This window comes from Bos indicus x Bos taurus, chromosome 28 (genome assembly GCF_003369695.1).
Source record: "Bos indicus x Bos taurus breed Angus x Brahman F1 hybrid chromosome 28, Bos_hybrid_MaternalHap_v2.0, whole genome shotgun sequence".
NCBI lineage: Eukaryota > Metazoa > Chordata > Mammalia > Artiodactyla > Bovidae > Bos > Bos indicus x Bos taurus.
The window spans coordinates 42,560,248-42,583,625 of NC_040103.1; the positions used below are offsets into that span (position 1 = coordinate 42,560,248).

Genomic DNA, 23,378 nt, shown 5'->3' on the forward strand with positions numbered 1-23,378 from the left:
TTATCTGGGCCGTGAAGATCTTTTTTGTACAGTTCTTCTGTGTATTCTTGCCACCTCTTCTTAATATCTTCTGCTTCTGTTAGGTCCATACTGTTTCTGTCCTTTATTGAGCCCATCTTCGCATGAAATGTTCCCTTGGTATCTCTAAATTTCCTGAAGAGAACTCTATCTTTCTCATTCTGTTGTTTTCCTCTATTTATATTTCTTTGCAACGATCACTGAAGAAGGCTTTCTTATCTCTCCTTGCTATTCTTTAGGCTAATAGAGTATTGCTGAGAGAATTCACTGATCATAGTAAACACCCTCTTCCAACAACAGAAGAGAAGACTCTACACATGGACATCACCAGATGGTCAACACTGAAATCAGATTGATCATATTCTTTGCAGCCAAAGATGGAGAAGCTCTAAACAGTCAGCAAAAACAAGACCTGGAGCTGACTGTGGCTCAGATCATGAACTCCTTATTGCCAATTCAGACTTAAATTGAAGAAAGTAGGGAAAACCACTAGACCATTCAGGCATGACCTAAATCAAATCCCTAACGATTATACAGCATAAGTGAGAAATAGATTTAAGGGACTAGATCTGATTGACAGAGTGTCTGGTGAACTATGAATAGAGGTTTGTGACATTGTACACAAGACAGGGATCAAGACCATCCACAAGAAAAGGATATGCAAAAAAGAAATGGGGCCATGCTTACACTTTGACAAGATCCCTCCCATCTCCAAAAAGACATACTAAAAAACCATTTGTATATAACTCATTTGCTAAGAAAAAGTGACATCAACTGAGTGAGAAGTCCTACCATAATTTAAACCTGAGGTATACTTTAAGTCATGCTTCAAAATAAACTAGATTATATTTATCAAAGAAGCAAACTGTTCTACATAGCTGTAATTCAAATAAGGCTCACTCAGGACTCTAACATGTCTCTGATGGAATGAAATGTGATTTGGTTAACAATGCCAAGAAGGCACAAAGAGAAATATTTTAAATTATCAAGATGCCAGGTCTTTTTGGAGAGTGCTCTTTTTGTCCAATTAATATCAAAGAAAAGATTGGATACATTTTTCCAAGGAGCCTAAGTTAACTGTTCAGCACTACATATCCCAAAGATTTATGAGTGAAATTTGAAAATAGTCATGCTAAGAGATTGAAGCCTGGTTTCCAGTCTTTTTTATGTGACTTGAAGAGCTGTGTGATCACAGACAAATCATTTCAGCTCCCTGGGACTTAGTTTTTTCACCTTTAAAATGAGTGTTGGAATAAAAATTTATTTATCTATCTACTAAATCTAATCATCAACACACAAGTCTATGAAGTCTAGACAATTCCTAGGGACAGCATCATAACTGAAAGACTATCAACTGACTATAATACCAAATTAATTCATGAAATGTAAGCAAGGCAAATTCTAATAAAACTAGCTGATTTTCACAACATATTCTAAAAACACCCAGAAGTATTCTAAGATATTCTTTTCTAAAAGGAAACTTTAAAGAGTATCATAACTCATCCTACAAAAGTCAAGTCACAAAATACAGAGGAAAAATCCAAACTATAAAATATACTCAGTTACTCAAAAAAAATCATATACATTTTCTTTAAATAGATAACTTTGAAAAATTTTTAAAAATAAGATATACTCAGTTCTAGAAGGCAATCAAGTATGGTTATGTAAAGGATCTACTCGAGACAGTCCATGAAGTTTCTCACTTCCAAATATTTCTCCAAGTAGAAAATCATTCAGATCAGAGAGAAGTATCAGCAGCGGAACTGAGAACCGTGGATTACACTGAGAAAGACTGCCAGCCACAAAGGGGATGGCTGCTTAGATGTGGCCATCTTACATGTCCAGAGGAATGGACGGGCTTCTACATGAGGGAACAATCAAGCCACAGTGATGTTTTTCAAAGCAGGAGCATACCTGTCAGCCCTGGGTGGCAGTGGCAACCAAATTGGGAAAGTGGAGGAGACAGTTCCTGCTCTGGGCACTGATTTTTATCTCTATTAATTCTGGAACCTACTGGAAGTGAATATGAGGACAGCAACATGATTGAAGTCCCAAAGCTCCAATAGATCAGATAAGAAAAAAGGGCAAGGCACCCACCAGATGAAAATGCATTTCCCTTTTCGTAAAGGACAGAAACGGTGTGGACCTAACAGAAGCAGAAGGTGTTAAGAAACAGTGGCAAGACTACACAGAAGAACTATACAGAAAAGATCTAGTGACCCAGATAACCGTGATGGTGTGACCACTCGCCTAACGCCAGACATCCTGGAGTCTGAAGTCAAGTGGGTCTTAGGAAACATCACTGCAAACAAAGCTAGTGGAGGTGACGGAATTCCAGGTGAGCTGTTTAAAATCCTAAAAGATGATGCTGTGAAAGTACTGCACTCAATATGCCAGCAAATTTGGAGAATGCAGCAGTGGCCACAGGACTGGAAAAGGTCAGTTTTCACTCCAATCCCTAAGAAAGGCAATGCCAAAGAATGCTCAAACTACCACACAATTGGACTCATGTCACACGCTAGCAGAGTAATGCTCAAAATTCTCCAAGGCAGGCTTCAACAGTACGTGAACTGAGAACTTCCAAATGTTCAAGCTGAATTTAGAAAAGGCAGGGGAACCAGAGATCAAATTGCCAACATCCATTGGATCACAGAAAAGCAAGAAAATTCCAGAAAACCATCTACTTCTGCTTTATTGACTATGCCAAATCCTTTGACTGTGTGGATCACAACAAACTGGAAAATTCTTATGGATATGGGAATACCAGACCACCTTACTTGCTTCCTGAGGAACCTGTATGCAGGTCAAGAAGCAACAGTTAGAACCAGACATGGAACAATGGACTGGTTCCAAATTGGGAAAGGAGTACATCAAGACTGTATACTGTCACCCTCCTTATTTAACTTATATGCAGAGTACATCATGAGAAATGTCGGGCTGGATAAACACAAGCTGGAATCAGGATTGCCGGGAGAAATATCAGTAACCTCAGATATGCAGATGACCCTACCCTTATGGCAGAAAGCAAAGAGGAACTAAAGAGGCTCTTGATGAAAGTGAAAGAGGAGAGTGAAAAAGCTGGCTTAAAACTCAACATTCAAAAAACTAAGATCATAGCATCTGGTCCCATCACTTCATGACAAATAGGGTAAACAGTGGAAACAGTGACAGACTTTATTTTCTTGAACTCCAAAATCACTGCAGATGATGACTCAGCCATGAAATTAAAAGACACTTGCTCCTTGAAGAAAAGCTATGACCAATCTAGACAGCATATTAAAAAGCAGAGACATTACTCTGACAACAAAGGTCGTCTAGTCAAGGCTATGGCTTTTCCAATAGTCACATATGGTTGTGAGAGCTGGACTATAAATAAGGCGGAGTGCTGAAGAACTGATGCCTTCAAACTGTGGTGCTGGAGAAGACTCCTGAGAGTCCCTTGAACAGCAAGGAGATCAAATCAACCCTGAATACTCGTTGGAAGGACTGACGCTAAAGCCGAAACTCCATGATTTTGGTCATCTCATGGGAACAGCTGAGTCATTGGGAAAGTCCCTGATGCTGGGAAACATTTAGCACAAGAGAAGAGGGTGTCAGAGGATGAGACGGCTGCTGGCATCGCTCGTGCAATGACATGAACCTGGGCAAACTTCAGGAGACGGTGAGGGACAGGAAGGCCTGCTGTGCTGCAGTCCATGGGGTGGCAGAGAGTCAGACATGACCGGGTAACTGAACAACAGCAACAACACAGCCAACCAGCAGAGATCCCTCTCCTTCCAGGCTTACCTTATGATTCACTGGTCTAGGTGTCGTCTCCTGACTCGATGAATGCAGGTCGTCGTGACATGATGAGTAATGCAGGTCTTCACAGCTTGATGAATGCAGGTCGTCATGACTTGATGAGGGAAGGTCATCATGAGGTGATACAGGCAAAGGTACACTCAGGTTTTTCATATCAGAGTCCTTTCCTCGCTGATCTTCTCCTGAACAAAGAAAAGGAAGGAACTGATTAAATGTAAAGGGTTACAGAGGACAGGTTGACACTTAGTGAGAAAAGTGAAGTTACATGAGGGGAATTTTCATCCACTTTTCCATTTTAGAGTCACCTCATCTTAATCTATATTAATCACTTTTTTCCTTGCTTTTAAAAAATAACTTAGCAAACATGATCCTACCTCTAGGATTTTCCTCAGAAAGTGGATTTTTGAGCAGTCCCTTTGTTCCTGCTTCCATATTACTCAGTACAGGACTCTTCAGGAAAATTCTAAATATATACCACCTACAGAACCTATGCACTGGGATCTATAGAATTCAATTCTTCTGTGTTTCAGAGTCTATTTCTTGGATAAAGAATAGTGTGTTATGTAAGTCTTATTTTTACATTTTGTATTGTTAATAATAAATCAGAAATATGTTAGTGTACATAGAAAGCTGTTTTAGACTTTATTGAAGAATGTCATATGAATCATCCCCACCACTATTGGCTTTATGTTAAGATTTTTGGTAATTACTCTGCTAATTTCACCCCACAGAATCTTTCATAGAAACCAAGGGAGTGATTTTTCTCTGATCTTAGAAGTGAGCACTCAGAGTACTGCTTCTTATGTCACAGTAAACTTAAACATTACGATTTAGAAATTTATAACATAGCATATTAAAAAATCAACAATAAAAAGTAAAGCATAGTAAACAAGTACAGTAAAATGGAAAAATGCATTTCTTAATGTGTCAAAAAAGGAAATCAAATAGAAATTATGAACTATAACATGAATTAACTTTCTAAGTATATATTAAGAAATATCAATGAAACACAACATATTAAAACTAATGTGAAGTGGCTAAGGAAGTGTTTAAAGGGGAAATGTATAGTTGGAAAAACAGTTTTTAAAAGACAGAAGAAATGACAAAAATGTATTTTGTATTCAATGACAAAGGCCAAGAATAACTGAGGAAACCTCGCAAAACAGAAAGATATCACAAAGAAAAATAACAAATAGAAAATAAGCTAACAAAACATAATAAGAATAATCAACAAAATCAAAAGTTGTTTCTCTGAAATCAAAGACTTAAAAATAACAAATTTGTTTCACTACACCTTATAATAGCAAAAATGAAAAAAAAAAGGCACAATCACAAATCCAACTATCATTTTAAGAGCTAATAAGAAAATTCAATTAGACAAACTTGATTAAATGGAAACTTTTATAAAATTATAAATTATCAAAATCTACTCAAGAACATACAGAAAGTCTGAATAGTATAACTATTTAGAAAGTTAAACCAATAATAAAATGTCTCACACCCTGGAGGAAAAAGGAATCTGGACCCAAACAGATCCCCAGATGATATTTTACCAAATTTCCAATGAACAAAAATCTTTTTCTTATGCAAACTGTTTTAACAAAAATGTTAAGTACTGATATTTCATTTATATTAAAAGGTTAGCAAATCCTGACATGAAAACAATGTATGTAAAATACAAGTAAGAAAATTATAAGTCAAATTCAAAAATGAACATAGCTGCAAAAGTCCTAAATAAAATACGACTAAATGATACAGTGGAAAAAATGCATGGATAAAGATTTATCTCAAGAATTCAAAGTACGCTCAGTTTCACAAAAATCTGTCAATGCAAAATGGCGTATTAACAAAAAGAAAGGACAGAAGTCCTATTATCATCTGAACATAAAAAAGTCATATGAAAAATTCAATAGTATTTCAAGGTAGAAACAGAAGAAAACTTCTTTAATTTATAGACAAGTTTATCTAATCAAAATATTGAACCAACATTATCCTTAATGGCAAAACTTTAGACACATTCTCATTGTTTTAAAGAAAATATAAGAAAGCCTACTACTTATTTAACATTAAAGACATAATGACTGGGGAAAAAGCAAGTAAATTGTTATCTGCAAATACTGTAATTGTCTACATAGAAAATTAAAGAGACTCCAAGGTCAAATACTAGTAAAAACAAGAAAGTCTGACGGAAGAGTTGACAAGAGATCAATAAATTAGGATCATTCATAGGCCAACAACCAGACACTGCAACTGCAAAGGAAAATGTGTCATTCACAGTAGCAATAAAAATACAAGGTAACTAGAAAATAGACCAAACCAAAAATGTATGGTGAAAATTGCAAAATTTTGTTAAAAGTTACAAAAATAGAATAAATAACCTATATTTCATACAAATGAAAACTCCTATCATAATAATGGTAAGTACCCTTTAAATTAAACCACAGATTCAATGCAAATCTGATAAATATTCAAGTAGGGTGTGTGGGGGTATTTGCGTGTGTGTGTGTGTGTGTGTGTGTGTGTGTAAACAAACTAGGAAACAGAAATCTAAGAACAGGAAAACCAATTCTGGAAAAGGAGAAGACTGGGTGTATTTGCCCTATAAGACAGCAATACTTACTATAAACTAAAGTCATCAAAACAGTGTGAATTGGTGAAAGGATGGGAAAGCAGGTCAGTATAAAGGAACTGAGATTCAAAAACAGTCCTGAGCCTGTAAGAGCATCTGCCATCTGATAACAAGGGCAGTGCAGATTAGAGTGGGGAAAGTACTAAAATAAATGCGGACAACACAGGAATACACAGGGTCATAAGAGACTATTAGCGGCAACTACATGCCAATAAAATGGACAACCTGGAAGAAATGGACAAATTCTTAGAAAAGTGTAACTTTCCAAAACTGAAACAGGAAGAAATAGAAAATCTTAACAGACCCATCACAAGCACAGAAATCAAAACCATAATCAGAAATCTTCCAACAAACAAAAGCCCAGGACCAGATGGCTTCACAGCTGAATTCTACCAAAAATTTAGAGAAGAGCTAACACCTATCCTACTCAAACTTTTCCAGAAAATTGCAGAGGAAGGTAAACTTCCAAACTCATTCTGAGGCCACCATCACCCTAATACCAAAACCAAACAAAGATTCCACAAAAAAAGGAAACTACAGGCCAATATCACTGATGAACATAGATGCAAAATCCTTAACAAAATTCTAGCAAACAGAATCCCACAACATATTAAAAAGATCATACATCATGACCAAGTGGGCTTTATCTCAGGATGCAAGGATTCTTCAGTATCCACAAATCAATCAATATGATACACCACATTAACAAATTAAAAGATAAAAACTGTATGATTATCTCAATAGATACAGAGAAAGCCTTTGACAAAATTCAACATCCATTTATGACAAAAACCCTCCAGAAAGTAGGCATAGAAGCAACATATCTCAACATAATAAAAGCCACATATGATAAACCTACAGCAAAATTATCCTGAATGGTGAAAAATTGAAAGCATTTCCCCTAAAGTCAGGAACAAGACAAGGGTGCCCACTCTCACCACTACTATCCAACATAATTTTGGAAGTTTTGGCCACAGCAATCAGAGCAGAAAAAGAAATAAAAGGAATCCAGATTGGAAAAGAAGAAGTAAAACTCTCACTGTATGCAGATGACATGGTCCTCTACATAGAAAAACCCCAAAGACTCCACTAGAAAATTACTAGAGCTAATCGATGAATACAGTAAAGTTGCAGGATATAAAATTAACACACAGAAATCCATGCATGAGGCAGGGTGCTCAGGGCTGGTACACTGGGATGATCCTGAGAGATAGGATGGGGAGGGAGGTGGGAGGGAGGGTCATGATAGGGAACACATATGCACCCATGGCTGATTCATGTGAATGTATGGCAAAACCACCACAATATTGTAAAGTAATTAGCCTCCAATTAAAATTTAAAAATAAAAATAAAAAAATAAAGTATAGGCTGCACACCAGAAAAATAAAATAAATGAGGCTGGGACAATTGGTTTACCTACCATAAAAGAAAGATCATATCCCTTCCTCACTGCATAAGATCAAAAATCAAAATATACAAAAGAAAAGAGACTATTTTTATTATTTCAGAGTAGAGACAGATTTGGGAATCATGAAAGCAGAGTTTATATAAGAAAAAACTGATATTTGAATATTCATTTAAAAGATAGTATCAAAAAATAAGCATTTACTAGGGGAAAATGATATAACTGATGACAAAATTTATCTAGGATATATAAAGAATTCTTAAAATTCAATAAGAAGAGAAACCAACTATTACTGATTTGAGAATAGAGAAAATTTACCTCATGTCCTCTGGGAAACTCCGTTAACCATTAGAAAAAAAAAAAAAAAACTGAGCAATAAGATATGGTCCTCTGAATGCTGTGGGATACAAGTCTAACACTCCTGACAATGAATGTTAAAATTGCACTGTAGCTCCCTAAAGCCCCTGACATTGGATATCACTGCCACCATTGCCTCATATCCAGATTTAAACAACAGTGAGATCTTCAAACCTAAGAAGGAGCTTCAAATGCTACAGAGGTCAGTTACATGGAAAAAAATGTCTAGAAGAATTATTAACAAGCAATTCATAGAAGAAGAAGAATTAAAGACTAATAAATGTATGAAAAACTGTCCACCATCAGTTAATAAAGAAACTGACTTTCACTTCTGCCCATGAGGGATTCAGTGCTGCAAAACTTATTCACAACCAGAAAATAGGACAAAAGTACATGTGACAACAACTTTCAGATACCGTAAGATAAGCCTGGAGTATCTTATCACACAAATAAAGTCATTAAACACTCAGAAAACAAAAGGATGGGTTATGTCAAAGAGACACAGGAGTCAACCTGAAAGAGCTCCCAAGGGCCCAGACTGGAACAATTTGAACAAAGTAAATAACATAACTAGATTATAGTATAAATTATAAAATACATATGCACGAGTCCATACTGATATGCTGCTGCTAAGTCGCTTCAGTTGTGTCCGACTCTGTGCAACTCCATAGACGGAAGCCCACCAGGCTCCCCCATCCCTGGGATTCTCCAGGCAAGAACACTGGAGTGGGTTGCCATGTCCTCCAATGCATGAAAGTGAAAAGTGAAAGGGAAGTTGCTCAGTCGTGTCCGACTCCTAGCGACCCCATGGACTGCAGCCCACCAGGCTCCTCCATCCATGGGATTTTCCAGGCAAGAGTACTGGAGTGGGGTGCCATTGCCTTCTCCGATACTGATATAAGCAAATTAATAAGTAAATAAGTAGGGGAGTAGAAACAAATCTTCTTTATAAGGCAATCCCAAATAATATACATATACTAATATTACTCCCTCCTCTAGGAGGTAAAGCTTCTTGCTCCCTTCCCACCTATGGGAGCAGCCTTATTTTTTGACCTCTTGAATATTGCTTTCCTCTTCTAATGCCACTGCCATTGTTCAAGTTGTCACCATTTGTCTTAATTACTGCCACTGCCTTTTAACAAGCCTGCTATTTTCACACTCACTATCCATCCAATACATCCTCAAGACTGAAATGAGAGACATGACAGATAACAGAAACAGACATATAGGAGTTCTAGATGTTGGCATTAACAAAGGCTTTTAAAGTAATATGTTTGTGTATAATATCATGTATGAAACGAGTCACCAGTCCAGGTTCGATGCACGATACTGGATGCTTGGGGCTGGTGCACTGGGACGACCCAGAGGGAGGGTATGGGGAGGGAGGAGGGAGGAGGGTTCAGGATGGGGAACACATGTATACCTGTGGCGGATTCATTTCGATATTTGGCAAAAGTAATACAATATTGTAAAGTTTAAAAATAAAATAAAATTAAAAAAAAATAAAGTAATATGTTTAAAGCATAATCAAAACAAATGAAAATCTACAAAAGGAACTGAATGAAAGATTTCTGTGGTTTAAAAGCAATACAATAGAAGCAACCTACAATAAATTCATCAAAAGAGGGACGGATAAAGAAGATGTGGCACATGTATAAGATGGAGTATTATCATCTTTATTACCACTTTTTACATCTTATTATATTTATTACATCCTATTACCGTTTATTCAGTTCAGTTCAGTCACTCAGTCGTGTCCGACTCTTTGCAACCCCATGAACCGCAGGACGCCAGGCCTGCCTGTCCATCACCAACTCCCGGAGTTCACTCAAACTCATGTCCATCGAGTCGGTGATGCCATCCAGCCACCTCATCCTCTGTCGTCCCCTTCTCCTCCTGCCCCTAATCCCTCCCAGCATCAGAGTCTTTTCCAATGAGTCAACTCTTCCCATGAGGTGGCCAAAGTACTGGAGTTTCAGCTTTAGCATCAGTCCTTCCAGTGAACACCCAGGACTGATCTCCTTTAGGATGGACTGGTTGGATCTCCTTGCAGTCCAAGGGACTCTCAAGAGTCTTCTCCAACACCACAGTTCAAAAGCATCAATTCTTCGGCACTCAGCTTTCTTCACAGTCCAACTCTCATATCCATACATGACCACTGGAAAAACCATAGCCTTGATTAGACGGACCTTTGTTGGCAAAGTAATGTCTCTGCTTTTGAATATGCTGTCTAGGTTGGTCATAACTTTCCTTCCAAGGAGTAAGCATCTTTTAATTTCATGGCTGCAGTCACCATCTGCAGTGACTGTAGAGCCCCAAAAAATAAAGTCTGACACTGTTTCCACTGTTTCCCCATCTATTTCCCATGAAGTGATGGGACCAGATGCCATGATCTTCGTTTTCTGAATGTTGAGCTTTAAGCCAACCTTTTCACTCTCCTCTTTCACTTGCATCAAGAGGCTCTTTAGTTCCTCTTTACTTTCTGCCATAAGGGTGGTGTCATCTGCATATCTGAGGTTATTGATATTTCTCCTGGCAATATTGATTCCAGCTTGCGCTTCTTCCAGCCCAGTGTTTCTCACGATGTACTCTGCATATAAGTTAAATAAACAGGGTGACAATATACAGCCTTGATGTACTCCTTTTCCTGTTTGGAACCAGTCTGTTGTTCCATGTCCAGTTCTAACTGTTGCTTCCTGACCTGCATATAGGTTTCTCAAGAGGCAGGTCAGGTGGTCTGGTATTCCCATCTCTCAGAATTTTCCCCAGTTTATTGTGATCCACACAGTCAAAGGCTTTGGCATAGTCAATAAAACAGAAACAGATGTTTTTTTGGAATCTCTTGCTTTTTCCATGATCCAGCAGATGTTGGCAATTGGATCTCTGGTTCCTCTGCCTTTTCTAAAACCAGCTTGAATATCTGGAAGTTCACCGTTCACGTATTGCTGAAGCCTGGCTTGGAGAATTTTGAGCATTACTTTACTAGCGTGTGAGATGAGTGCAATTGTGCGGTAGTTTGAGCATTCTTTGGCATTGCCTTTCTTTGGGATTGGAATGAAAACTGACCTTTTCCAGTCCTGTGGCCGCTGCTGAGTTTTCCAAATTTGCTGGCATATTGAGTGCAGCAGTTTCACAGCATCATCTTTCAGGATTTGAAATAGCTCCACTGGAATTCCATCCCCTCCACTAGCTTTGTTCGTAGTGATGCTTCCTAAGGCCCACTTGACTTCACATTGCAGGATGTCTGTTACCGGCCATCAAAAAGGACAAAATAACGCCATTTGTAGCAACATGGAGGGACCTAGAAGCCCTTATATGAGGGAGGTGAGACAGAGAAAGACAGATATCATATGATATCGCTTATATGTGGAATCAAAAAAAGGGTACAGGTGAACTTATCTACAAGACGGAAGTAGAGCATGTAGAAAACAAACTTCTGGTTACCTGGCGATGAGTGGGGGAAGAGGCGAATTGGACGACTGAGGCTGACACACACAGACCACTACATACAGAGTAGAAAGTAATAAAGGCCTCCTGTGCAGCGCGGGGAAGCCCTCAGTGCTATGTAATGGCCCATACGGGAAAAGAATCCAAAAAGGAATGGATATACGTATAACTGACGCACTTTGCTGCACACCTACACAATATTGTAAATCAGCTATACTCCAATACAAATTTTAAAAATAATAAAGTAGTTTGGCTCTTGCTTCGTCTCTCTCTTATTTTGGATTTTAAATTCATCCATATGTTTAACTTTTCAATTTTACAAAGAATCATCTTTACTGGAGAAAAGAGGTAGTTCACTAAGTGGCAATAAAGAATAAAAGTATAAATTACTATAACAATGTAGTTTTTTTGAATATAGAAAAATACATTCAGAATCTGAAAAGTTCTACCAATAAACTATGAGAATTGCTAATTTTATTTTTATTTCTTTCAAGAAAGCACACCCAGTTGAGTCACTTGCATATTAATTTGCAAGTGTCTTAAGAAAATTAATGACAAATATTCTTTGTATACTGTTTTTTGTCCTTTGCCCAGAGGCTAAAACAAAGTCATGGAGTGCGTAGGATGTAATAGGAAAGAAGCTGAGTCAAATTATAATTTAAAAGATTCCTTTAAAATTTAAATTTCATCAGGTTCTCAAATAGAAGGTCAGAAGATAACTGATAGAATGGTTAGTGCACAGTTAGCTTAAAATGGGAAAAGTATCAAGCAGACTTTTTTTAAAAATCCGGTTACACAAAAGGAAATAAATAATCCTGGACAGTAAACACAGCAATGTAAATTAAAGGAAGCTCAAGGCATCATTTCAAAACAAATAAATTAACCACAATTCTTTTTGCTATGATAACACCAAATGTGGTGAGATTACAGTATAACCAATATATTGCTGGTAGTGTGATATAAACTCTTCTAATAATAAAAAGTAATACAAAATTCAGATCCATTAGCTCAAGGATCCCCATCTGGAGAATTTATCCTAAAGAAGAAATTGGGCTTCCCAGGTGGCGCTAGTGGTAAAGAACCCGCCTGCCAATGCAGGAGACATAAGAGATGCAGGTTCGATCCCTGGGTCAGCAGGATCCCCTTGAGGAGGGCATGGTGACCCACTCTAGTATTTCTGCCTGGAGAATCCCATGGACAAAGGAGCCTAACAGGCTACAATCCGTGGGACTGCAAAAAGTTGGACACGACTGAAGCGATTAGCACACATCCTAAAGAAATAATTCAATGAAAGAACAAAATCTATAAACATTATTAATAGATCAATAATAGTATTTATAATCAAAGCGAACAAAAACTGGAAACGACACCCATGTTATGGATAAGTAATATCACAATGAGAAAGCAAGAGGCCTCCAGGCCTTTCAGATTGCAAACAGGACCAGAATACTTGTGGAGTCAGACCTGCAAGGCTAAAGCGGCAGCCTGGCAGGGAACGCCCTTTGTAGAGCTCTGGCTTAAACCTCTAGCTGGAGGGAGCAACACCCACACCGATAACAGGGCGGCAGCATAGAAGAGCAACCACAGGCTACGCTGAACAAGGAAGGAGTGAAAAAGGTACAAAAGAAATGTTGAAAACTGACGGCAAGCTCCTAATGTGTGAGGCATGCACGACAGTGACAACAGGGGTCGGCTGGGGACAGTCAGCCTCTAATCAAAACACTGCGTTAGTGTTATACACAAAATCCTCTTCTTTGTGTTTCTGTGCTTTTATATACTTTCTAAAGTACAGAGGTATTTCTGTAATACATATATAGTACACCTACAATCAGAAATAAACATTACGTAATCAGAGTAAAATAAAACACAAGCGTCTAATCTTTGCTATTCTCAGCACGGTGGCTTGTTAAGAGATGCAGACTCTTGGGCCCCACCGCAGACCCAGTGAATCAGAATGTGCAGGTTAACATGTTCACAGGTGGTTCATACGTATTTGCAGTCTGAGGAGCACTGCCCTGACTCTCCTGCTCCCGCACCCGCCACAGCACAGTGCGTAAGAACCTACCAGACGCTGCTGTAGCATTTTCCGGCGAAGACATGCCGTCATTCCCAAAAGAGATGGGTAAAAGGCTTCTCCAGGTACTGAGCCTTGTGTTCTGAGAAAACAATTGTTTTTCACCTGGTCAAACATACAACGTAAAGGAATTTTAGACAACTCGAGTTCTCACAGTTTTAACATATTATTACTCATTTATTCAGTCACTGTTATTCGGCAAATTGAAGGCAGGGAGGAGGAGGGGACAACAGAGGATGAGATGGTTGGATGGCATCACTGACTCAATGGACATGGGTTTGAGTGAGCTCCGGGAGTTGGTGATGGACAGGGAAGCCTGGCGTGCTGCCGCCCACGGGGGCGCAAAGAGTCGGACACGACTGAATGACTGAACTGAACTGATTCAGTGCATTAATTCTTTTATGCCAAACTTATTCTGAATTAGGTGCTGGGGACACATTATTGAAGGATAAAAATTAAGTTCAGAGCCTGTCTTCAAGGAGTTCATTTTCAACCTATAAAACAGCCCTCACATAGGATAAACATTTTTTTCTTTTCTGATCTTTGCCGTAGTAGGCCTGTAAGATGATGTTATATTGTTCCTATTGGTTAAAATTTAGAGGGATTTTTTTTGTTTTGTTTTGGTCTGGAGACTTATAGTTTACTTGCCAATGAAATGAAGTGAAAGTGCTGGTTGCTAAGTCATGTCTGACTCTTTACCAGCCCATGAACCATAACCTGCCAGGCTCCTCTGTAGAATACTAGAGTGAGTTGCCATTTCCTAAGCCAGGGGATCTTCCCAACCCAGAGATTGAACTCTTATCTTCTGCACTGCAGGAAGATTCTTTCCATTCCACTACAGAAATAAGGTTACTATAACTGAACCTAAAAGTTATTATTTTGAAACATATATTTTAAAACTTTATGATACAGTATGTTAAGAATGATTATTTAAAACATGGAAGTAAGGCAAAATCATAGGTGGCATGTCCTTCCAACGTTATATGAGAATGGTGTTTAAAAGGCCCTCCCAAGGATTATTTAATAATATAAAGGGATTGTACTTTGTACAATTCATTATTTACTGTTGATTAAAAGTCCTAGACTTAGTAAGAATACATGTTAACCTATAAATCTTCATCCTGTAGGGATACAAATAATTTCCGTCTGGACAAAGAAAGATAATACCAAAGATTATCATTTATCGCCCTGTTGGACATAGACCAGGCTTTTAAAATCTGACCTAGCAATCTTCCTCTGACATTTGTTCAAAATACGTATTAAAACCTAGACCCTCGAAATGTTCTCAGAACCACCTTTGCCACGTTCCAGGCTGCTTCACTAATAAATAAATTGAATAAAATCCTTAACACGGTTTCATTTCAAATTTTAATGAGATACATTTTAAATTTTTTGAAACTTCTACTTTTATGAAGGGGGCGGGGGGTGGGTAGATTTCTTCTTTTTAAAAAGACATCAGGACTTCCCTAGAAGTTCAGTGGTTAAGACTCTACATTTCTAAAGCAGCAGACGTGGGTTTGATTCCTGGTCAGGGAACTAAGATCTCACATGCCATAAGGCCAAAAAAATAATAAAAGGACAGCAGTGGCCTTGTGACTGGTACTGAGGTGCTGGACATAAGTGATGAGCCTCCTCTGGAAATAACACTGAAAAGTCAAACATTTATTGTTAAATGAAACCCACCAAGAACGATGCCCAAGCTTCTGCCTCCCAAATATATGACCGAAAATATTTTAAACGATACAATCTTTATAAAAGTTTTTGAAGTATAGTTGGTTTACAACATTGTGTTAGTTTCTGGTGTACACCAAAGTGAGTCAATTATAAACACACACACACAGAGTATTTTCCATTTCACCTTCTTACAGGGTGTGAGTATAGTTTTCTGTGCTATACCATAGAAGCTTGTTGCTGATCTATTTTATAAACACTGCACTGTGCTCAGTCGCTCAGTCGTGTCACACTCTTTGCAACCCCATGGACTGTAGCTTACCAAGCTCCTCTGTCCGTGGGGATTCTCCAGGCAAGAATACTGGAGCAGGATGCCATGCCCTCCTCCAGGAGATCTTCCCACCCCAGGGAATGAACCCAGGTGTCCCACACTACAGGCAGATTCTTAACCATCTGAGCGCCCAGGGAAGCCCATTTTATATATAGTGGTTTGCATCTGTTAATCTTAGACTCCTAATTTATCCCTGCCTCGCCCTCTTCCGCCTTTGGTAACCGCAAATTTGTTGTCTACGTCTGTGAGTCTGTTTCTGCTTATAAATAAGTTCATCTGTGTACCTTAGATCCCACAGACAAGTGACATTATGCATTTTTCTTTGTCTGACTTAACGTGATACAGACAAGTGACATCATGTATTTTTCTTTGACTTAACGTGATAATCTTTGGGTCCATCCATGTTGCTGCAAATGGCATTATTTCGTCCTTTCTTATGGCTGGACAGCAGCCCACTGTTTATATTTACCGTATCTTCCTTATCCATTCATCCATCAGTGGACACTTAGGTGCTTCCATGTCTTGGCTATTGTAAATAATGCTGCTATGAACACTGATATGCATGTATCTTTTCAAATTAAAAGTTTTCTCCAGATACATGCCCAGGAGTGGGATAAATAAATAAGTATTTTTGTAAAAATCAATAAGAAAACAAACCAATTCTAAAATAGGGAAAAAAGCAAAACTGACACTCTACCCAAGAATACGTACAGATGGCAGGGAATTCCCTGGCAGTCCAGTGGTTAAGAGTCCATGCTTCCACTTCAGGGGGCACAGGTTCGACCTCCAGTCAGGAAACTAAGACCCCATATGACACTCGGTATGGCCAAAAAAAAAAAGGTACAAATGGCAAACCAGCATATGAAAAGACGCTCAACAGCACATGTCACTCAGTTCAGTTCAGCTCAGTTGCTCAGTCGTGTCCGACTCTTTGCGACCCCATGAATGGCAGCATGCCAGGCCTCCCTGTCCATCACCCCTAGAGAACTGCAAAATAAAACTACAATAAGAGGTTAAGAGCTAACTATCAGAATGGTTAAAATTCAAAAACGTGACAATATTAAATGCTGGCAAGAATGCGGACTCACTGCTGAGAACACAAAATTACAGTCACTCTAGAAGACTATTTAGCAGATCCTTATAAAGCTTGAAACAGTGTTGCCGTATGACCAGCAATCGTTCTCCTAGGTATTTACCCAACTGATCTGCAACTATGTCCACACAAAAACATGCGTTCAAGTGAATGTAGTTGGTTTATTCATAATCAGCAAAAACTGGAAGTAATCAAGATCTGATTCAACAGTGGCATGGATAAACTATGGTATATCCACAATGAAATATTATTCAATGATAAAAAGAAATAAGCTATCTAGCCAGAAATAGACATGGAGGAATCTTAAGTGAATGTTGCTCTGGGAAAAAAAGCCAGTCTGAAAACGTATGATTCCAGATTGGCTGTATGATTCCAACTCTATGATAAGGCCTTTATCAGATATGTGTTTTGCAAACATTCTCTCCTAGTGTACAACTTGTCTTTATTTTCTTAACAATATCTTTCACAGAAATTTTTAATTTTAATAAAGTCCAGTCTGTAAGTTTTTTCTTCTTTCTTTTGGTGTTGTGTCTAAAAAATTCATTGCCAAAACCAAGGTCATCTGGATTTCTCCTATGTGACTGTGTCCTTTAAAGAGCTATTTTAAAGTCCTAACCTCCAGTCTCCGTGAATGTGAATTTATAGGGCCATTTCCAGGTATACCCAGGTGAGGATGAGTTTCTAACCCAATGACTGATATCCTTAAAAGACGAGTGAAATTTGGACACAGATACAGAGGAAGAAATCCATGCGATAACAGAGGCAAAAATTGGAGTCAAATGTCTACAAACCAAGGAACTCAAAGATTACTGGCAATCATGAAAAGAGGGAGGCAAGGAAAGATTCTCTCATAGAGACTTTAAAGCCAGCAAGGCTTGCTGACAACTTAATTTCAGAATTTTGCCTCCAAATGTGAAAGAATGTATTTTTCTTTTTTTAAATCATCCAGTTTGTAGAATTCTGTTATGGAAAACCTAAGAAACTAATATATATTCTGGCACCAGAATGTTGTGCTGATGTAATAATTACCTAAAAATGTGGAATTAGGTAATGGGTAGAAGATGGAAGAGTTCTGAGGTACAGAAAGAACTTAGATTGCCTTAAAAACACTATTGACGCAAATACAAATGTTAGGGATTTCCCTGGTAGTGCAGTGGCTAAGACTCCAGCTCCCAATGCAGGGCACCCAGGTTCAATGCCTTGTCAGGGAACCAGGTCATACATGTTGTGTGGCATGGTCAAAAAAAAAAAGAATTTAATTTTTTAAAATTAAAATATATAAATACAGATGTTAAAGGCAATTCTAGTAAAAGGGTTGGAAAGAAAAGAGGGGAATTTTAGAAAAAGAACATATCCCAAACATATAAGAAGTTTTACAACTCAAAAAGAAAATCAACACAATGTTTTTTCAAACGGGCAAAAAATTTCAAAAAAATAATTTTTTTTTACAAAGTAAAAATACAAATGGTACACAAACAGATGAAAAGATGCTCATCACCATTGGCCAACAGAAAAATGCAAAAGAAAACAATACTAAGATATCACCACATACCTATTTTTAGAATGGCTGAAATGAAACATATGCACACAAAACAATATAAAGTAGTTTTGGCAACAATGTGAAGCAACTGGAATGCTCATTACTGCTGCCTGGATCACTTATTACCCTGTTTATTTTCCTTAGAAGCACCTGTCATTACCTTAAAATTTGCTTACGTATGTATGGAATAAGTCAAAATTTATCTGCTTATATGTTTACTGTGTATCTCAGTCTATATAAGGACCATGAGGCTGGTGACTTGGTCAGTCTTGTTACCATTTTTGTCATCTCCGCACCAAGAAAGATGGCACAAACTGGGCACTCAAAACATATTTATTAAGAGGCAGAAAAGAAAAGAAAGGACACTAAGATAAGTGAACGTGTGGGGGAAGGAGCCAGTCACAGAGCACAGAGGACGACATGCTGTTAGACTGTACCCTACAGAGGACGACATGCTGTTAGACTGTACCCTACAGAGGACGACATGCGGTTAGACTGTACCCTACAGAGGACGACATGCGGTTAGACTGTACCCTACAGAGGACGACATGCGGTTAGACTGTACCCTACAGAGGACGACATGCGGTTAGACTGTACCCTACAGAGGACGACATGCGGTTAGACTGTACCCTACAGAGGACGACATGCGGTTAGACTGTACCCTACAGAGGACGACATGCGGTTAGACTGTACCCTACAGAGGACGACATGCGGTTAGACTGTACCCTACAGAGGACGACATGCGGTTAGACTGTACCCTACAGAGGACGACATGCGGTTAGACTGTACCCTACAGAGGACGACATGCGGTTAGACTGTACCCTACAGAGGACGACATGCGGTTAGACTGTACCCTACAGAGGACGACATGCGGTTAGACTGTACCCTACAGAGGACGACATGCGGTTAGACTGTACCCTACAGAGGACGACATGCTGTTATAAAAGAAGATGAATGCAGACCACCAGAAGGCTCCATGAAGAGGCCGTTAACTTCAGCTGCGTGTCAGAATTACCTGGAGAGCTTTGCAAAGTGCCGATCCCTACACCAGATCAAGTTGGGAACCACTGAGGAAACGGAGCCTAAACCACAGAGCTGCCTGCATCTGGGTGTAAATCTGGGACAAGTCACTTAACTTCCCTTTGCCCCAAAATTCTCACCTACAAAGTGGAAATAATACACACTTCCCGGAGTCACTGTCTAAAACTAAGACTACAGATAAAGTTCTCAGTAAATGATCATTCTCCTCCCCAGGGAAAACTTGATGAAATCTTCACTGCCCGGTGATAAATGCTAATTCAATCATTAACTTATTTCAGACAGTGCCTGAAGCCATGAAGTTAAAGACACTTGCTCCTTAGAAGAAAAACTATGAAAAACCTAAGCAGCATATTAAAAAGCAGTTAACATCACTTTGCCAACAAAGGTTCATATAGTCAAAGCTACGGTTTTTCCAGCAGTCATATATGGATGTGAAAGTTAGACCATAAAGAAGGTTGAGCGCTGAAGAATTGTTGCTTTCAAACTGTGGTGCTAAAGAAGACTCTTGAGAGTTCCTTGGACTGCAAGGAGATCAAACCAGTCAATCCTAAAGGAAATCAACCCTGAATAATTTTTGGAAGGATTGATGCTGAAGCTGAAGTTCCAATACTTTGACTACCTGATGTGAAGAGTCAACTCATTAGAAAAGACCCTGTTGCTGGGAAACACTGAGGGCAGGAGGAGAAGGGGCAACAGAGGATGCGGTGGTGCGATGGCATCGCCGACTCAATGGATGTGAGTTTTAGCAAACTCCGGGAGATGGTGAAACACAGGGAAGCCTAGTGGGCTGCGGTCCATGAGGTCTCAAAGAGTCAGACACAACGCAGCAACAGAACAACAATCATCAATTCGTATTTTTCTTTCTTACTTGATTATTAAATTGAACATCTGCATTGGGCACATTTAGAAATACAAACTTTTTTACTCTCCTGATAAGATGATGTCTGAGGCCACATGATTCTCAAACCTGGCTGTAGGTTAATTACCTAAGAAGACTTTTTTTTTTTTTTAATATCACTTGGCCCAAGTCAACTGACTTAGAATCTCTGGGGTGAGTCTAGAACATCAATATTTTTTTAAAAGTTTAACTCAACAGTGATTTTAAAACACAGGACTGAAAAGCACTGATTTGCATTAATGATATCCCATGCTAACTGCACATAAGAATCATTCAGGGAGCTCTTAAAAAACAGATTGAGTCCAGAACCCCATCATGACTTACTGATTCAGAATCTGTGGATGTAAAGCCTATCATTTTGCAAAGCTTCATAAAACTCCCCCAATTATTCTGGTGCAGACCCACTGGGAACCTTTACTTTATGCCATGCATTCAGTCTCCCTGTTGTCCACCAGAAAACATCCTTTAGGACTTTCACTGGCCTCCTGTGCCAAGCCTGCTCAGTGGCTCTTAGTCAGCAGATGAAGTGACACATCACAGTAGGTCTTGATTTTACAGATCTTTTCAGAACATGTTCCTGTGATGCCCCTTGACCCAATCATTTACCACACACTGTGCCCAGCACTAGCTATATACTCCACTGTCCTTTCTAACCAAACCCCCATGAGAGGCTGCTGATCTGGTGAGGACAAAATGGAATCACATTACTCCCCAAGCTTTATTTCCCTCTAAATAGTATTGCAATGCCAGGACAAATTAAATGAATATCACTGGTCAGATGAATCTGAATGAAATCCAAGTTGTTCTCTGCACTGAGAAGAAAACTGATATGTTTGCTTCCCTCGGAGAGGTCATAAAAGTAGGGAAAACAAAGATGATCCCTGAGTTAAGAGCATTTCCAAGCTCAACCTAAATCCAGCAGCAGAAACCTCAGAAAATGATTTTAGGGGTGTCAGTCAGTACACACACCACCATGGCTGCGCTACCAGGCATTAATTTAAGTTTATTAAGTATATTAATTCATGTGATCCTCACAAGAACCTTATAGATAGGTATTATTATTATTCTTATTTCATGGATAAAAACAAAAAAAGGAACAGAGGTTAAATATTTTGCCCAAAGTCACATAGCTAATTGGTAGCAGTTTCTGAATCCAGTCAACCTGCTTCAGTCCATTATCTTGTCTACTCCACTAGTATGGTATAGATGAGTGATGGCTAAGTTCTTAGAAAAAAAAAAAAAGTTGAAGTCTGCAGCAGAAACTAGATATCAGACCATGTGTACCCAGGGCAAGTTACTTAACGCCTCTGAGCCTACTTTTGCATCTGAAAAATAGAGATGATAATAGTACCCGCCTCGTTGAGTTGAGGTGACAATTCAACAAGACTATGCATATAATGTGCTTCTAGACAGTGCCCGGCACTTTTAAGAGCTGTCAGGGTCAGCCATTATTATTATCTGTATCATAATACAGCCCAAGCAGTCAGGGAGAAATTACAACCTATGAGGCTGAACATTTTCCCTGCTGATCTTAGATCTGTGGATTCCCATTACAGCAGAGCCAATAGAACAAGTAATAACAGACGTTCACAAAATCTTACACTGTCACTGAGGAAAACCCCCAGCCCCTCCAGTCCAAGGTTATGAGTTGGTCGGAAAATGGAAAGCTCTATTTGCTACAGTTTGGCTGTTTTTAGAAAAACATGCTCAAGTATCAAGTTGTATAAATGTAACCACACCAGGAGCTACACTTTCAAGTAGCTGCAGACTGTGGTGGATGTTGGTTAGAGAATATGTCACAGGAGAAGATTCCCCTCTGGTGGTAAATGTCGTTTTCCTCAGTCACATTTGTATAAACAAAAGAAAAACAAAGTAAGGACTCAAACAGGTAACAGTCACCATATGCTTGCGACCATACTAAATGTTTTCCATGTATTACCTCACCTAATCTTCACAACACTTTTCCCACCCACAGGAAGCCAACAACCCCACTGGGTTAATCTCACTTTTAAGTTCATGAATACACATCCCAAACAGGCACTCAGCGCTGCCTAGCAATCCAATTCCATTTCCCTTAGTTCAGTTTCCCACTCTCCAGAAGGGCTACGTCACATGTATCTCCTAACGCCTCTTCTCCTCTCCCCTGCTGCCCTTACTCTCAGCCGGTGGCTGCCTTCATAGATTGTGCCTCTACCACCTGTCTGCATCTGTACTTTCCTCAGCTTCCCCTCTAGATACGATGGAATGTATTTTCCTATTCATTTCAAAGCCAACTGCTCACCAGCACTGGGGTCTCCTCTCTGAGGTATTCAAGTACTTCCCCTGAAACGTTCCCCTTTCTCATCTGCATCTCATCTGTTCCCCTTTCTATGAATTCAATCCCACGCAATGGCACCCCACTCCAGTACTCTTGCCTGGAAAATCCCATGGATGGAGGAGCCTGGTAGGCTGCAGTCCATGGGGTCCATAGGAGTCGGACACGACGGAGCGACTTCACTTTCACTTTTCACTTTCATGCATTGGAGAAGGAAATGGCAACCCACTCCAGTGTTCTTGCCTGGAGAATCCCAGGGACGGGGGAGCCTGGTGGGCTGCCATCTCTGGGCTCACACAGAGTCAGACACGACTGAAGCGACTTAGCAGCAGCAGCAGCAGCAGCACATAAATGGAGAAGCAATGGCACCCCACTCCAGTCCTCTTGTCTGGAAAATCCCATGGACGGGGGCACCTGGTGGGCTGCAGTCTATGGGGTCGCTAAGAGTCGGATGTGACTGAGCGACCTCACTTTCACTTTTCACTTTCATGCACTGGAGAAGGAAATGGCAACCCACTCCAGTGTTCTTGCCTGGATAATCCCAGGGACGGAGAAGCCTGGTAGGCTGAGTCCATGGGGTCGCACAGAGTTGGACACGACTGAAGCAACTTAGCAGCAGCAGCACATAAACATATTCTAGTTTCCCTTATCTTAAAAGAAAATTCCACTTGACTTTAAGACCCCTCTATTCTACCAAAGTTTTTCTTCTTAAAATGATGAAAATCCTCTTAAGTGCCAAACTATTCTTGCATATTCACC

General features: G+C 39.3%; 1 protein-coding gene across 6 annotated transcripts in view; it reads right to left on the minus strand.

Annotated features, from left to right (window-relative positions):
- PTPN20 (protein tyrosine phosphatase, non-receptor type 20) overlaps positions 1 to 23,378 on the minus strand; it is a 123,870-nt gene that overhangs the window by 99,424 nt on the left and 1,068 nt on the right. For 5 of the 6 annotated variants that reach the window (XM_027530776.1, XM_027530773.1, XM_027530779.1 and 2 more), the window contains exons 2-3: positions 13,723 to 13,836; positions 3,805 to 4,001 (exon numbers count right to left, since the gene is read on the minus strand). In XM_027530776.1, coding sequence (XP_027386577.1) covers positions 3,805 to 4,001; positions 13,723 to 13,836 — 311 coding nt within the window. The remainder of the gene's footprint in view (positions 1 to 3,804; positions 4,002 to 13,722; positions 13,837 to 23,378) is intronic. The other variant, XM_027530775.1, reaches the window with a different exon arrangement.